The 18,807-nt window shown below is 40.6% G+C and overlaps 1 protein-coding gene across 6 annotated transcripts in view; it reads left to right on the top strand.

Annotated features, from left to right (window-relative positions):
* Positions 1-18,807, top strand: part of spata20 (spermatogenesis associated 20) — a 70,933-nt gene that overhangs the window by 16,568 nt on the left and 35,558 nt on the right. For all 6 annotated transcript variants that reach the window (XM_057825965.1, XM_057825962.1, XM_057825961.1 and 3 more), the window contains exons 11-14: positions 97-289; positions 2,729-2,897; positions 13,183-13,391; positions 18,392-18,591. In XM_057825965.1, the coding sequence (XP_057681948.1) occupies positions 97-289; positions 2,729-2,897; positions 13,183-13,391; positions 18,392-18,591 (771 nt within the window). The remainder of the gene's footprint in view (positions 1-96; positions 290-2,728; positions 2,898-13,182; positions 13,392-18,391; positions 18,592-18,807) is intronic.

Here is an 18,807-nt window from a genome sequence, read left to right as displayed (position 1 = left end):
CTGACATCACAATATGGCTGCAATTGTCTTTCACATTGCCATTTGTACTAGGTGTTTGCTGTCCATCCCTTGAAGTGTTCCTATCTGTTTTGCCAGGACCCTCACGGGGAGCTGCAGGGCCAAAACGTGCTGATCGTGCGCTATTCCGCAGAGTTAACAGCTGCACGGTTTGGTATTAGCACGGAGAGGGTCAATGAGCTTTTGGCTTTGGCCCGAGCCAAAATGGCAGAAGTGCGGAAGAATCGTCCACGCCCGCATTTGGATACCAAAATGCTGGCCTCCTGGAATGGTAAAGTGACGTAGTCACTCCAAAAGTATTGGAACAGCAAGTTCAGTTCTTTTGATTATTTGGTATGATTTGGGGGAAACTGTCATGAAGAATAGTCAACAAAAAAGATAGCAATAGTGATCCAAATCCGCGTTTTGTACTTACTCGAAGATCCAGGAACTTGACCGATCCCATGGGAATGTCACAGCCGCGATCAGGCCATCGATTCCACAAAATAGACTGATCCGAAAAGCCGCTGTGGGACCGACGAATAAAAGAAATAGACGGATCCGAAACCAATATTGCAGACGCGGTGGGACCGACGGATCCAGAAAATAGACGGATCCCTTACTTGACTGAGGATCCAGGAAAAATGTTCGGGCGCCAATTGTAACGCATGGTGGGTAGGATACGTGCATACAGGGACCCAAACGGGGGAGAAGTTTCCACTTATGCACATTTATTCACTAAAAAAATAAAAATTCCACCTTGACCACTCCACTCCCCTTGTTTCCATTTGACTGGAAATTGCATCGAAAAGCAGCACATCGTGGCATTTTACTTCGCAAGTTTAGGCAGCAATAAGCAATTGTTGAACACGCTACACATTTGGAAAGATCCCAATGACGTCATCATTGCGAGCCCGCAAACCATGGCGCCAACTAACGGTCAAAATATGGACTAAATATTATAAAATATTGCCATTGATTTAACATTTTATGTGTTTCTAACAACATATTTTAGTACAAGAGAACAATTGTGGTTTATTACAGCCTACATGTATTTAAGGTAGAGGATCACTTTAAATATCTGCAGAAATGCGAGGGGTGTACTCACTTTTGTGAAACACCGTACATAATAAAATTAGTGAGTGCTCGTCCGAGACTGGTGATTCCATACTTTTTGCTCGGGGTTGTAGATTGTTTTACTTTTGGAGGTGCCTGTGTGGCAGCCGGGCAGGTTGTTTTTAGCATGGGGTTTTGACTAGGGTTGTTCCGATCATGTTTTTTTGCTCCCGATCCGATCCCGATCGTTTTAGTTTGAGTATCTGCCGATCCCGATATTTCCCGATCCGATTGCTTTTTTTTGCTCCCGATTCAATTCCAATCATTTCCGATAATTTTTCCCGATCATATACATTTTGGCAATGCATTAAGAAAAAAAAATGAATAAAACTCGGACGAATATATACATTTAACATACAGTACATAAGTACTGTATTTGTTTATTATGACAATAAATGCTCAAGATGGCATTTACATTATTAACATTCTTTCTGTGAGAGGGATCCACGGATAGAAAGACTTGTAATTCTCAAAGGATAAATGTGACTTTGTATATTGTGACTAAATAATGCTATCTAGTGTATCTGTTGAGCTTTCAGTAAATGATACTGTAGCCATGCCCATATGCATGATGGGAAGTGGAACCATGACGATGCGTAGTGCTACCAATTGATATATCTTCTCTGCGTTGGGAAATAACGTAAGGTGTTAAAAAAAAGATCACTTGCTACCTTGCTTCCCCACATTACTTCCCGTGATATTTCTAATCATAGGGAGAGGGATGTAAGGCGTTAGACAATTAAAAAAAGGCTCCAAAGGCTGCCAAAATTCACTCTACTCATTTTACGCTGCCTTTCATCTCTCTACATAGGTAAAACGGCGCCATGAGCGCGAAAATGTGTGAGTGGGTCGCGCAGCGCATGCATTCATTGCGTTAAATATTTTAACGTGATACATTTTTGAAAAAATGAATTACCGCCGTTATTGGGATAAATTTGATAACCCTGCCTTAAGCCTAAAATAAAGACTCTGGATTAGTGTAACATATTATGTGTGTAACATTAAATACAATTAGAAAACGATTTAATTGAAAATATATATGTATTAAAAAAAGGCGGATATTTTTTTGCCGATTCCGATACTTTGAAAATGACGTGATCGAACCCGATCGATCGGCATCTAGTTTTAACAGTTGCTGTCATATTTTCGGGATCAAAGCACCGTTCCAGCGCCGAATCTCTGACTGTTCCGGCCCACTTTCACCCCCTGCTAAACACTCATTTATAGTGTAGGAAAAGGTTGCCTCATTTGCCTCCTACTCACTAACTATCACAGGACGGATTGCGTTAGCGTGCTAATGAGGCTCCGCATTCCTCGGAACTTTCCAATTAGAAGACGACTTCCCCATCCTCTCTAATGAAGAACGCCCTTCTATTAGCCACCTGTCCTCAAATGTAGCACTTTAAAGACCAGACCACGCTTTATCTAGGCTTTGATATCCAACATGAAAGGTGATTGGAGAGGAAAAACATGGCCTACGTAGAGAATGAATTATAAGAGCGCAATGATAAGACTTCAAACAATGGAAGAATAAAGTTCATACTGTTGAGTCTTTATCAGAGGATGTGATATTTTTAGCAAGGGATTTTATAACAAAGCATCATTTCACCACCAGGTCTGATGCTGTCAGCCTACGCCCGCGTCGGAGCCGCGCTCGGAGACGAGGCCCTGCTGGAGAGGGCGGCGCAGGCCGGCCATTTTCTCAAGGAACACCTGTGGGATGAGGAAAGGCAGACCGTTCTGCGATCTTGTTACCGTGGAGACCAGATGGAGGTGCAGCAGATGTAAGAAAGTGCCCATATCAAACGTGTCAGTTGGGGAGCTGATCAGATATCTCACTTGTAAGCGTTTACGTCAGAATGGAGACATTTTGATGTGCTGTTTTGGTTATCGCAAATGCACCACATGCCAACGGGGCAGTAAATCAGCATATTTCCATTATGTTTGGTGTCCCATATTTTAACCCTTTCAGGGAGAGTGGTCACTACAGTGGACAGCGATTCAAAAGTTTACACTTAACCCTTTATAGAGCAAATGGCAACCATATTTTAAGCACTATATAAGCGCACATAAAAGCTATCAATTTTCTCAAAAGTGTGCCTTATAATCCAATGCGCCTTATATACTGGTATCTATTTATTATTTACCGGTACATTTTTCTAACCTTTGCGTTGCAACATGCCGGCACACGGCGATGTTGTCTTGAAGAGAACGTGTACGGCGATCCGTTTCATATAAACAGGGGTGCACATAATTTTTTTGCCCAGGTTCTCAGAGGAGGACCTGGAGATGTGACTTGGTCCTCATTGAGCTTGAGAGCCGACCCGCCTGATGCGATAAAATTATGACAGGCTTTACTTAGAGCCAATTACCTTTAATTAATTATATTAACAATTAATGCTCGATTAACATCAACTGGCACAACAAAATTGCCATTACTTCAAAGTGAAATGTAAAGAAATAAACATAAAAGCACCAATTCAAAATAAAGGGCATTATGCGGCTCCCACATTAACTCCAAGCCTTTGTAAAAGTGGGATGCCCTCCTCCTCATAAGAACTCATTGAACGTACATGTTTAGCTTTGTGAAATGCGAGCAAAAACACGTTTGTCAGTGCATAGCGCTGTGCAGGGCGAGTGGGGTGCTGTCTGACATTGATAGTTTGCTTAAGTGCCACATGCTCTGTTTTTTTCGTGCTTTTCAAAGTTTGGATGGCTGAAATTCTTTGACCCTACTACATAAAATGCGCTGCTTTTATTAGCGACATTGGAATTCTCACGGCAAATTTTGTACCACATTTCCGTGCAAGCATCATTTGCTTCTAGCCATGGTACCTACCTCCTGCAGCCACTTTTCAGCAAATGTCCTTTTTTTCGGTAGCTCCGGTGACGTCTCTCTCGTCTGTCTGTCTTTTGACGGGGGTGGGGGAACACGGAAATAATTACCGGTACTCAGTGGGGCCTGCCTCTTTGACATTTTGAGAAGTGATTTTCTCGTGTCCGCCGCAAATACAGTGGTCAGCCATCGGTACGCAAAAGCGTATGGAATCCGTTGAGGGCCCGCGCGTTTGTCTACGTCCAGTACGCATGCGCGCATGCGGACCACTTATGTGCACCCCTGCATATAAATGTTGACCGTGTGACGAGCTAGGACAGGAGTCTGAGGAAGCGTGTCGAACCACTGAGCCAAGCCGCGTTATTTTATTTACATTGAAACTCACAAAGTGACAACGTACATCTTGCACGCAAATCGCGGGACATTTGTTTACTTCTGGCTGTTCCCTTAACTAAACTCTTCCGCCCGGGAACTACACAACTTGCCAACATTAGTTCAGCTGGTGAATTCTGTTAAAACTCGCTACAACTCCTTACTTTGTGAAAATTATTATCGTATATTGTGAGCAATTTCACCACAGAAAATTAATATTCTATTTTTTTTTTTTTTTAAATATTTGACAGGGGTTGTTCCGATCATGTTTTTTTTGCTCCCGATCCGATTGCTTTTTTTTTTTTGCTCCCGATTCAATTCCAATCATTCCCGATAATTTTTCCCGACCATATACATTTTGGCAATGCATTAAGAAAAAAATGAATAAAACTCGGACGAATATATACATTCAACATACAGTACATAAGCACTGTATTTGTTTATTATGACAATAAATCCTCAAGATGGCATTTACATTATTAACATTCTTTCTATGAGAGGGATCCACGATAGAAAGACTTGTAATTCTTAAAGGATAAATATGACTTTGTATACTGTGACTAAATATTGCCATCTAGTGTATTTGTTGAGCTTTCAGTAAATGATACTGTAGCCATTTAACTTCTGCCCAAATGCATGATTGGAAGTGCAACCATGACTGTGCGTCGTGGTACCAATTGATATATCTTCTCTGGTGTTAAGGATAAGATCAACTACTACCCTTCCCCACATTGCTTCCCACGGTTATTCTAAACATTGGGAGAGGAATTGGAAGGCTTTAGCCATTTAAAAAACGTCTCCAAAGGCTGCCAAAATTCACTCTACTCATTTCACGCTACCTTTTAGCTCTATATACTGTATGGGTAAAACGGCGCCATTATAGATTGAACGTGACAATGTGTGAGTGGGTCGTGCAGCGCATGCGTTAATTGCGTTAAATATTGTAACGTGATAAATGTAAAAAATATTAATTCTCGCCGTTAACGCGATAAATTTAATAACCCTACCTTAAGCTTAAACTAAAGACTCTGGAAGAGTGTAACACATTATGTCTGTAACGTTAAATACAATTAGAAAATGATTTAATTGAAAAATATATGTTAAAAAAATGCATGTCCGATATTTTTTTGCCGATTCCGATACTTTGAAAATGACGTGATTGGACCCGATCGATCGGATGTCGATCGGGACATCTCTATATTTGACAAAAGGATTAAAAAATGCCTACTTTATAAGAGTTCGAGACACAAGACTCATATTTATTGGTGCTAAAATTAGGGTGCGCTTTATACACGGGTACAAGAATTTCCCCTAGATTTTACAGGTAAAGTTGGGGTGCGCGTTATACACGGGTGCGCCTCATATTCGGGAAATTACGGTTAATGAATAAAAACAGAAATACATTAACGCTCTAAAGAAACACTCTAAAGTTGTTGTTTTTCTCATAATATTTAACCATGGACTTCAAAACCTTCAAAATTATGAAGTCTATGAGTTAACCTATTGCATGCCATTGTAAACTGTGAAGACTGGCTGTGATTGCTCATATTTCAATGCCATTGGCGGCGCTAGACATCCAATCTAAAGGGATCGGACGTCTTGCGCTGTCAATGGCAGCCAGTGAGTTAAATTGATTGTCCTGTAAGGGTAAAAAAAAATCATAAGCCATACATGAAAGGCTTCAAAATTAAATGGTATGCCTGTAGACGTTCTTACTCATTCTACATGTTTTTGTTTGTGTTACGCAAGAAAAGACAGTAGGTCCTGCAAATCAAATCAGCAACGAGAAGTACAAAACATAACACGCTAACCTTGTTATGTCCATCTCTGCATTTGCATGAACCACTCTGTAATGACATTACCTCTTGGCAGTCTGATCATACTGCACGACTGAAACGAGGCTGGCCACATTTTTAACCGATTTTGTAAGCCTGTTGAATGAAGATGTTTTTATGCGGCCGAAAGACATTTTCAGGCCAGGAAAACAATATTTAGTTTTGAAGTCAACAAGAGAAACCTGGCTTGCTCGTACGTGTACTTTTGTATGTACACACCGCTGCAGGTGTCCTGGTTTTGTTGGCCAGTACTGTGCCCTAGTTAATGTGAATGAGTAGTGTATAAAGCTGCCGCATCAGCGGAAAACAAATATGCCAACAGTCCCACAACGCCCAAGATAAAACGCATTCATTTTTAAACACACATGAAGAGCTTGCGCTTAAACACCTTGGCCTTGATCCGCCGCTCCCGTCTCATTCGTAATTGTCATCTCGGCTCGTGTGTCAGCACGGAGAATGCTTATCGTGGCGATTTTCTCCAGCCCGATGCAGCTTTTATGTATGTCGTACGAGACACATATGGGTTGTGTGCTAATTTAGCAGGAGCAATGGTTGCTACCGTGGCCAACTAGGTTAATAGTTGTTGATGAGCTGATGCTATAGATTTTGGACCTCGCCTTTTGTTTTGTGTTTTTTTGGCTTTAACAAGTGTGAGAGATGATGAGTCATTACTGACGACTACAGTAATTTTTGGACTATAAACCGCTACTTTTTTCCCTCATTTTGAATCCTGCGGCTTATTTGTTGATTTATTTGGATTACTAGGTAACACTTTATTTGACAGCAGCATCAAAAGACTGCCATAAGACTGTCATAATTATGACATGACATAATCACGGGCATTAATGAATGCTTATGACTGATGTCATTAAGTAACATCTGGCGAATGATGTCACTAACTCCATTTATGTCCAGCTCGGATCTTTTACATCCATTCAAAAGGGAGCTCATTTGCCGGATGACACAAAATGACATCTGTCATAAGCATTCATTAATGTTCATGGCAGTGTCATGTCATAATTATGATGGTCTTATGACAGTCTGATGGTGCCACTGTCAAATAAAGTGTTAACAAATTCCGTAACCAGCAACTAATGAAACAACTAGAACAGTAACTGAAGAAATAATTCGCACACAGAACATGATTTTTTTATTTATTTACATCTGTAGTGCTGCAGTGCATGCTAGGAGGCACGTTGGATGACAACAGTGTTGACAGCAGGTGGCGGCAGAGGTTTACTCTCTCCCCCAAGAGAACAGTGATGGCCAAAAGAAGCTTCTTGAAGCAATTGGTTCAAAGCTTCATGGTGGCTCATTTGGTTTTATGATAGTCTTATGATGCTGCTGTCAAATAAAGTGTTCCTGGTTGATATCTTTTGGTGTAAATATCCCATAATGCACTGAGGACAGCTGAGGCTTATAGTCCAGTGCGGCTTATCTATGAACAAATGCCGTTTTCCTGTCAAATTTGATGGGTGGCCGCTTATAGTCAGGTGTGGCTTATAGTGCAAAAATTATGGTAGATCTCTGTAAAATACTAGGGCTGTCGCAAACGATTATTTTTCTCCTGATTAGTCTGCAGACTTTTATAAGGATGAGTCAAGTAGTCTAATTTTTTTTTTTTTTACTAATTAGGGCCCGAGCACCAATTGGCACGAGAGCCCTATTGGAATGCAAAGGATTAATATTATTTTTTTTTTCATGGCAAATTAAAATGGCCAATTTGGAGGCCTGAACATGCTCGAAAACTCACCGAAATTCGGCATACATGCGGCTTTGCATAAATTTGAATAATTTTGCAGCTGCGAAAAAGTGTAAGAAAATGGCTCAGTGGAATTTTTCAAAAAGGCATCTCCTATTAGGTTTTTTCAACGTAGAGTGATGAAATTTGGGGGGTCCATACGTTGTGCAAAACTGCTCCAAAAAGTCTGTCACCCATATTCCAAACCCAACTGGAAATTGGGTATTTTGGATCGAATGTGAAATTTTCATCGATTTACAGGATGCACATTTGAGACTTTGGCGCCTAGGGAGTTAGTTGGATCCTCTTCAAAATTGGTGAGACTGTTCATGAGACATAACCACCCTGAACAGAACTGTATTGAAAGATTATCCATTAGGCGTGGTGCCCCCAGCTGGGAACTTGAAAACTGCCTTTTTTTATGAGACTGGCTCCTACTGCAAGGGAAAAAAAATCAATTTACCTCAAACCTGTTTCAGGGGAGCTTGTCCCCTGAAAGGTCCTGAAGAGGTCATTTTTATCAAACATACAGCATCAACTAATGGCTATAGAAAGTCAATCATTTTATTTACAGTGCTGGGCCAAAAGTATTGGCACCCCTGCAATTCTGTCATATAATGCTCCATTTCTCCCAGAAAATGATTGCAATTCCAAATGCTTTTGTAGTAATATCTTCATTTATTTTGCTTGCAATGAAAAAACACAAAAGAAAATGGAAAAAAATAAATCATGATCATTTTACACGAAACCCGGACAAAAGAATTGGCAACCTCAGCCGAATACTTGGTAGCACAACCTTTAGACAAAATAACTGCAAAAACCACTTCCATTATCCATCAATGATTTCCTTACAATGCTCTGCTGGAAATTCAGACCATTCTTCTTTGGCCAGTTGCTCCAGGTCTCTGAGATTTGAAGAGTACCTTCTCTAAACTGCCATTTTTAGATCTCTCCACAGATGTTGTAAGGGAGTCAGGTCTGGACTCATTGCTGGTCACGTTCCAGGAGTTTCTCTCAAACCATTTTCTAGTGCTTTTTGAAGTGTGTTTTGGCTCATTGTCCTGCTGGAAGACCCATTACCTCTGAGGGAGACCCGGCTTTCTCACACTGGGCCCTACATTATGCTGCAAAATTTGTTGGTAGTCTTCAGACTTCATAATGTCATACACACGGTCAAGCAGTCCAGTGCCAGAGGTAGCGAAGCAACCCCAAAACATCAGGGAACCTCCGCCATGTTTGACAATGGGGACCGTGTCAATCTTTGAATCTTCATAATCTTTTGTTGAAATCGCTCGTCAATTTTTCCTTTCTGTCCACATCTAGGGAGGTTAGACACAGTGCCATGGGCTTTTACACTTACTGATGACACTGCGCACGGTAGACACAGGAACATTACGGTCTTGGAGATGGACTTGTAGCCGTGAGATTGTCCATGCTTCCTCACAATTTTGCTTCTCAAATCCTTTTCTCCATGCTCAATGTGATACAAACAGGACAGAGGTTGAGTCAACTTTAATCCATTTGAACTGGCTGCAAGTGTGATTTAGTCATTGCCACCACCTGTTATGTGCCACAGGTAAGTAACAGGTGCTGTTAATTACACAAATCAGAGATTTTTCAAAGGGTGCCAATACTTTTGTCTGGCCCATTTTTGGAGTTTTGTGTAATTTTCCCATTCTCTTTGTGTTTTTTCATTGCAAGCAAAATAAATGAAGATATTACTACCAAAGCATTTGTAATTGCAATCATTTTCTGGGAGAAATTGAGCATTTTTTGACAGAATTGCAGGGGTGTCGATAATTTTGTTTGCACTGTAAGTCAATACAGATTTATTTTGCATTGATCATTTAGCCTATCAGTTAATTAGCTTCATATTGGTGAGAAATGTAGCCAAGACCCCTGTTCACCCAGTCTATTTGATTTTATTAAATGTACCAATGCCAGCAAAAAGTTAACATGCAGGTTGTGCTGTTATATCGTCCCTACCAATGTTGAGAGCAAACCTACGCCCTTGGTGTTATATCATATTGACTGTTGCCACTAGAGGGCAGTGTATCCACCCAAATCAATGCAAACACTTTCAAAACAAACCATTACAAGGCTACTCTAATGAAATGAATACTCAAAGCAGCAAAATCTGATTCGAAGCTTTTTTCTAACTGAATTTCCCTAGTCCATCGATTAATCGTTGCAGCACTTAGACGTATTGCAGTTCTCATACCACGCTCACTTTTAAAATATTTCAATCGAAGGAGAAGATAAAAAGGCTCTTGAACATTTCCAACATGCTTTAATCTTTTAAGCGTTATTCTCTTGAGGGCCATCACCCTTTTAACTGGTCACCTCAACCAAGTGACATGTCCTTGTGCAAAGGAGACATTATTATCTGAGACAAACTGCCATTGTGATTTGGTTGCTAGGGGGATTACTTTTATGTAGCTGTGATAATGGGGGTCATTTTCAGGATAATTTTTTTTCCTCGGTGGAGTAGCTTCTTAATGTCAAGGAATAACAGCGTTTTATTTTTTGCTCCGACTTGTGAAGCGTTGTTCAATGGGGATTATGAGATGATTTAATGTGTTTTGTGACCTTTCCATACCCCCTAGGCCGCTTCAGTTGGCGCTTACTTTTTTTCTCCCCTAAAATTTGCCACTATGTCAAACCCTATCTTTCAAATTTGGCCTTGTTCCCGCACAATGCCAGAGCCCTGGCTTTCCCCTTTGGACGTATGACTCAGGCTGTCTGTCTGAGAGAATAATGGGTTTCCACACCTCTACAAGATCACTAAAAGTTCTTCCGTGTTCTCGAAAGGCCTGTTTTCAGCCACTTGACCGCTCTCCTCGTGGTCGCCGTAGCTCCGTCTTCCAGCCTAACAACACAACGCTATCTGACCTCTTGTCATTGTCCATCTGCTCACACTCACACGCGCATGGTGTCTCTGTGGGAACCTGTGGGAGAATGCAATTAACGTGGTGACCCTTTGAGCTTCGTTTAGAGATGTATTGGTATCAAGAGGAAAGTACAGACATTGCAATTTGGTAAGGTTAAAGGTGAAGTACACAAGTTTTGACATTAGGCTTAATCCTTGAGTTAGCGGGGGTTTAATTTGTCGGTGGAGTTGATTTCAACACATTCCGCGCAGTTAGTTATTTATTAGTTTCAGGGCTCTGGAGTGGCAAAGCTAGCGCGAGTCAATGGGCCCGTAGAATAGTAGTCGATTAATCGATCAACTAGTTAGTTCGTATAATCGAATAATCGGATTAGGAACATGTAATGTGTTGCATAAACAATTTAAGGAGATGTAAAACCAACCTAACCTAGCTTAAATGCTATAAAATGCTAACTTTTTTTTTTTTTTTTGGACAATGCTCTTAACAAATCGTTCAAACACATAATCCCCCTAAAAACAGCTAAATATACCTATTTATTCTTTGTCTTTTACAGTTGTATGTTTAAGTTGTGTGTTATTTTACTGTCTTGTGTTTTATGGTACCACAGAGTAGCTTTCCAATTTCGTTGTTTGCTTGGCTTGCAATGACAATAAAGGAATTGAACTGAATTAACGAAATTACGAATGCATAAAAAACATTAGCTCCATACAATTCATAACCTAAAGACATGACACGGGAAATGGGGCCGACCGGTAGGGGGCCTATTTTCCAAAACTTCCAATATTTTCAAAAACAAAGCTGCTCCCGACATTAAACCGAAAACAGGCACCTACCTTAGCTATATATGAGTCTCCATGAGCAGCGGCATCAAAAATTTCAAAGTCATTCCCTAATAAAATCCTGATTAATTGTCTTTTATATACAGTGCCCTCCATAATGATTGGTACCCCTGAAAAAGATGTGTTTTTTAGCTTCTAATATATATTTTTTAATTCAAATAATATGGGACCTTAATGGAAAAAACTCACACATTCTATTCTCACACAAAAATACTGTGTGCTTTGGTCAGATGAGACCAAGATTGAGCTTTTTGGCAACAAACACTCTAAGTGGGTCTGGCGTTCCACGAAAGATGTGCATGCTGAAAAGCACCTCATACCCACTGTGAAGTATGGGGGTGGGTCAGTGATGCTGTGGTGCTGTTTCGCTTCCAAAGGCCCTGGGAACCTTGTTAGGGTGCATCGCATCATGAATGCTTTGAAATACTAGGACATTTTAAATCAAAATCTGTTGCCCTCTGCCCGAAAGCTGAAGACGGGTCGTCACTGGGTCTTTCAGCAAGACAATGACCCTAAACATATGGCCAAATCTACACAGAAATGGTTCACCAGACACAAAATCAAGCTCCTCCCATGGCCATCTCAGTCCCCAGACCTTGTTTTGTTGGCAAAAGGGGGTTGTACAAAGTATTAACACCAGGGGAGCTAATAATTGAGACACACATTATTTGATGTCAAATAATTTTTTCTTTATGTGGGATTTTTTCCCCACTGAATGAATGCACGTGAATTGAAGGTTGGATTTTTCTCTTTTTTTCCATTGAGGTCCCATATTATTTGAATTAAAAAAAAATATATTAGAAGCTAAAAAACACATCTTTTTCAGGGGTGCCAATAATTATGGAGGGCACAGTAAGTATAACAAAACTTCAAATGGCTATAAAATTCTCAGATTTTACACTAGATGGACAAAAATCACCAAATGCAGATGCCTATATTTTCAGGATCAATAGCAATATTTATCATATCGTATAAGTTTTTGACCAAAATACCAACTTGTGTTTCATGTTTTCAACAACTAATAAATCACTCAATTTTTACATCAGAAACTTAATACTTGAGGAAAGCATGCAGAATCAATGGCTCAATCAATCATTGGGTGTATCTACCCAAATCAATCAAACTGCATACACTTTCAAAACAAACCATTACAACGTCCCTCTAATTAAACGAATACTCGAGGCAGCAAAATTTGATTCGAAGCTTTTTTCTAATCGAATCACTCGAGTTAATCCATTAACTGTGGCCGCACTAGGGTCGTCCTAGCATGCCAATAAAAAAAACAGTATTAACAGTACTAACTTAGTCAAATAAATTCAAAATGCAGATCTTTGTTGAAAATACCCATGCGGCCAAAACAATGTCACACCAGACTGCCATTTGCAGATTGAACCGTCTGCACCAACATGTTATAGGTTAAAGTTATAAATGTTTTTTGCAATGAAGTCTCTTATTTTTAGTTTTATTCAAGCTTTACTTTGACATCGTTTTTTAAATTTTTGTGCTCCATATATCATAAGATATCTGACAATCAGTCATCTGATGGTTTCAATAGATCACCACCTATATCTGGCTTCCTGGACGATTACGCATTCATCATTTGCGGGCTGCTGGATCTCTATGAGGCCACACTGCAAACAGAGTGGCTCCAATGGGCTGAAGAGCTGCAACTCAGACAGGATGCGCTCTTTTGGGACTCGGCAGGAGGAGGCTACTTTTGCTGCGATCCCAATGACGGCACGGTTCTACTGCAACTCAAAGAAGGTGAGGGGAATGTGCAGTAATTTCCAGGACACCCTCACATTATTATTAGATGTAAATGAAATACTGAGAATGTTTTTGAATGAGGCTGTGCGGGCGCCAGTGATTAGAGCAACAGACAGAGGGAGAGAGAGTTCACTGCTACGCTAAGGTTGGGTTGCTGAATCAATATTACGAAGTGTCGAGCGTTAGATTGTCTTTTGGGTAGTTAAATCTAGTGTGCCTCTGTCAGGCGAGTAGATAATGCTATTTGTTTTATTCTTTTGATGAGACGTTACTGCTTAGCATGGAGCAGCTATGTTATGTCAGCTAGTTAGCAATAATGGTAATCACTAGAGGCGTGCGAAATTTCCGATTCCTAGATTATTCGCGGTTCGGCCGTGGAAGATTCGAGAAGGATTCACAAACATCCAAATTCCAATTATTGAATTATACCAAGTAAAGCGGAAATAAAACACAGGCAGCGTGGTCTTCAGGACGCAATGAGGAACGGACCGAGAGTAAATATCATGTTCAACTCATGCCGCTAGATAAAAAAAAAAAAAAAAAAAAAAAAACACAAAAAAAAACAAAACAATAATACCTGACTGCGGCCATCAGCCGCTATAATCAGCGCCCAGTTGCTAATTGCTACAAACATACGGCAACATATGGCTATGGTAGATATCACATATATCTAGAACTAGATGCGAAATGACAGACTTTCCCACGCTAGTAAACAGGCGCCATCTTAAAGCAGTAGACTTCTCTAGAAGGCTCTGTTGTAGCGAACCTAATTACTTTTTATCTAAAAAAAAAAAAAAAAAAAAAAAAAAAAACCCAAATCGGCAAAATCTTGACTTGAATCTATCTTCAAAACAGTTTTAAAACTTTCACATGTCGAAAGTAGACAGAAGGGAAATTATGGAATAACGGGAGCAATTTTAACAACTTTAAAGGTTGATTCACGTTAAATTAATTGAATGTAGTTTAAAGCTGCCAATACAGAATGAAGACTTGAGTATTTTATTTCCTGTTTTTAACGTTTAACTTGATACTGAAATAGTAGTTTGTTTAGCCCGAAAGGATTCTATAGCAATTTTGGAACTAGTGTACAAAAAATTAAAAGCGTCAATAATCGATTTGTGATGGAATTGGAGCCTCTGAAACGTAATTGTAATCGAATCGTTAGGTTTCCAAAGATTCCCACCTCTAGTAATCACTGTCTTAAGGGTCCGTTTGTATTGTGTTTGGGAGAAGCGCATTAGCACTTGAGTTATGGTCAGATAATAAAGTTGTCTCATTTTTTTTTTTTTTAAATCAAGAAACCACACGCAAAACCCATTCATATACCAGCTTAGAGGTCTTTTCAACAGCGCAGCCCATCCTTCCTCCCGCAGCCCAGCAAAGGACCTAGCGTCGATTTTGTTGTTTAGTTTGTTTAAAGAAAATAAATGTGCCATTGACCAACTCATATAGGCGCTTTGCCCACAGAAAAATGGTTGGTGGGGTTGGTGGTGCATCCCCTCTTCTCATCCTTGAAGGCCGGTTGATGGGGGCGCGGGTGGCCTGGGGGACCACCCTGGGATCCCGGGGGGGTGACGATGGCTCCTTTGCTGGGCTGCGGGAGGAGGGATGAGCTGCGCTGGCCCCCCTCCCCCCCTACTCGGGCTGGCTGGGTATGGGCCGTGGCCCTGGATTGGCGCCCGCGCAGCGTCTCCGCTCGTTTGCATGGCTGTCGCGTGTTTGGTGGGGCTCGCACGCAGCTGGATGTGATTGGACGCCCTCGGTTGGGGGATCCCAGTGCCGGGATTGGCACCGGGGTGGCGTAGGGTCGGTTGCCAACGGGCTTACACTCACAAGGGATTCACACGATTGCTGGTTTCTAGATCACAGTGCTGATTTGTGTACACTCCACCCCTCCCAATCACTTAGCTTATAGGCTCCCCCACCCCCTCCCACTCTTTCCCTGGTCAACAGGCCCCACACGTGGTGTCAACCGGAAATACATCTAGCTGACGATATCACCAACATATTCATAGTTAGTGTAGGCGTTCAATGTATTGTTGTTCTTTGTGTTTCTTCTGTCTCTCTCCCTCCTTCTTTTCTTCTGTTGAGGTATGTTGAATGATTACAATGGGAGTATGTTGAATGATTACAATGGGAGTATGTCATACTCTCAACGTGAAACATTAAAACTGTTCAGACCATCCGGACACTTACTTCCATTCTCTGTGTCAAACAGCTGAACAGGACAGGTTTTAAAAAAACAAAAACAAAAAAACCCTAAACCCAAAATTTGTCTTATTAATCGATTATAAAAATAATTGTTAGTTGCAGCCCTAACTTTTAGTTTATGCAGAAAAAAATAATCAATGTTGTTAGTTGTAACAGGTGGAAAATTGAATAGAGAATTGATGAAATGCCTGATGGATGGAGTCAGGCTATGAAAACCCATATGCATATACACATTCTTCAATACTTAATTGGCCAAGTAAATATTTCAGGTCATGAATGAATTTTGCTAATGTGCTACGAATCGATTTGTCGCGCACTGTAAACACACAAAAGATTATTCAAACAGTACGTAATGTCTGACCCTTAAGCGCACTGCAGCCTGTTGTCCACTTACATACTTATCTCCTGAGACTGATGCAATCCCCAATAGAAAAATACACACGCAAAGTGGATCCTTTCTGCTTGCTGAACGGCGATCTCGTGGGATTTACTGACGTATTTGGTGTCCAAAGCCTTTTGACAGACATGCCAATGTATTTTTAAAACATTGCGAGTTACATCAATGACTTTAAATGGCCTGTTTGTGTTTTATTCATGCTAAAACCGTCAATATTATTGAGGGAAAGTTAACAAGATTGAGAGTGTTGACAGATCAGTGATGAGATGTGGTGCGTGGGCATTCCCATGCCTGACACACCTGCGCATGTGTGTATTGATTGAAGTCGACGTGTGAGAAACCTGTCATCTGAAAGTACTGACTGTGACATTACGGTGGCGGCACTGGAATGGACTGAAGTCCATTAGTGACTCTATACAGCAGCAGGTACGCCTGACACCACGTCTGCAAGACGGATTACCCTCCAGCTACAATTTACACCACAGTCCTCGCAACTTGTTTTCTTTCACATTTATCATACAATACTTTGTTGAGTAACATCAGTGTTTGCTCTTTGTTGGTTTGACTTCAAAACACTACCCAGAAAAATGTATGGACACTCGACTTGAACGTAAAATGCACGTGAACTTACCTCATTCACTCCCAGCCATTTTCACCGGAGCAAGGCCCTTCAATCCCGGCCGTTTTACTGGATTTTGACTGATTTTGCAAGGCCCACAAAAAATTCTCTTCTATTGCTATATAAACATGGAACCCACCAAAGGAAAGATTAGACTCTCTTCTTTCAGCAGGATAAAAAAGTAAGTTCATATCTTTTTTAGAGCTGTCAAAATTATCGCTTTAACGGGTGGTAATTAATTTTTTTAATTAATCACGTTAAAATATTTGACGCAATTAACGCACATGCCCCGCTCAAACAGATTAAAATGACAGCACAGTTCAATGCCAACTTGTTACTTGTGTTTTTTGGAATTTTGTCGCTCTCTGCTGGTGCTTGGGTGCGAGGATTTTATGGGCTTAAGCACCCATGAGCATTGTGTAATTATTGACATCAACAATGGCGGGCTACTAGTTTATTTTTTTTTCATGAAAATTTTACAAATTTTATTAAAACGAAAACATTGAGAGGTTTTAATATAAAATTTCTATAACTTCTACTAACACTTATCTTTTAAGGACTTTTAAGTCTTTCTATCCATGGATCGCTTTAACAGAATGTTAATGATGTTAATGCCATCTTGTTGATTTATTGTTATAATGAACAAATACAGTACTTATTTACCGTATGTTGAATGTATATATCCATCTTGTGTCTTATCTTTCCATTCCAACAATAATTTACAGAAAAATATGGCATATTTTATAGATGGTTTGAATTGCGATTAATTAGGATTAATTAATTTTTAAGCTGTAATTAACTCAATTAAAAATTTTAATCGTTTGACAGCCCTAATCTTTTTCCATTCTTTAGATATCAGCATTAGAAAATGGCTTAGTTTGAGCAATTTTCCAGTCTCTGATGAAAAAACAGAGAAATTGAGCTTTTTGTAAAATCATACATTTCAAACATAACTTTGACTTTAACAGTGACAGTTTGACTAAACAGAAACAGACTCAGTGGAGGAGGCAGACTCGTTCCAAGGGTCACCATATCACAAAGTCAACAAAAGGTTCCCGAGAAAAGTAACAACGATTACTCAAACATTCAGTGTTTTAGAAGGCTCTCGGGCAGAAGAAGGGTGTGCTTGGGCGTTGTTTAGGATTATTGTCTGTTTGTGGATTAGACAGGGGGATTTTGGAGTTACTGTTGTCAGGACAACAAGAGTTGTGGATTTTGCTACCTCAGCGTCAAAGGGGCTCTTGGAGTCTTGCCGGTTGTGTTATCAGTTGGATATCGGGCATTCACCAGTGTTCCTTGTGTTGGGACAGGGCGTCCCGCCATTTGTTCTGGACTGTCTGGGAGAACTGATTGCAAGAGTTGGTAGTGCAGATGTGGGCTGTACATGTCTTGCCTCGTCAGCGACAATGTTGCTCAGTCAGTTGCAGGACGCGCATGTTGGGCTTCCGTGATAAGAAGGCGTCATGTATCTCTTATGCCCTATATTCTGCTTGTTTTCCGTAAACCATTGTATAAGTGCCATTTATTTTATGTTGGGTGTGGTAGAGTAATACAAACAGTCCAACAGTAAATACGAGAAACGATACTATTCCCCTTAACATGTAACAAATACATGTTACAACTAGATTAGTTAGAAGTTCGTAAGGAGCCGTACCTCTGTACTTGAACGCACCTCTAATGATTCTAATCTCATTGGCTGCCATTGATGGCGCTAAACGGTTTTAATATAATATCATTATATTTCTGATCACACGTTTCTGTGCTTTTCAGATCAGGATGGAGCTGAGCCCAGCGCTAACTCCGTGTCCGCATCCAGTCTGTTGCGTCTCTCCCAGTACACCGGAAGGCAGGAATGGCTTCAGAGATGCCAACAGCTACTTGCAGCCTTCTCTGACCGTCTTACCAACATCCCCATCGCTCTACCCGAGATGGTCCGGGCGCTGATGGCACAACACCACACGCTTAAGCAGGTTAAACATACAGACACTCAAGCAAAAATGGAAATGTATTTGTTGAGAAACAGTTGAATTTCATTGACTTTGAAAGTTGCCCTGACCAAACTTGACAGACAAGTGAAGAAAGCAAAAAACTCAGTAGCGAGCGTAGTTAACTTTTTCTCCAATATACGTGACCCGCGGAGGGCGAGACAGAGCCGCAGGGCAAGCGTAACGAGCTCAAAGATGAGG

The sequence above is a fragment of the Corythoichthys intestinalis genome, chromosome 21 (assembly GCF_030265065.1).
Source record: "Corythoichthys intestinalis isolate RoL2023-P3 chromosome 21, ASM3026506v1, whole genome shotgun sequence".
Classification (NCBI taxonomy): Eukaryota; Metazoa; Chordata; class Actinopteri; order Syngnathiformes; family Syngnathidae; genus Corythoichthys; species Corythoichthys intestinalis.
The sequence above is the reverse complement of the archived record's forward strand: the minus strand, read 5'-3'. Positions and strand labels throughout refer to the sequence as shown.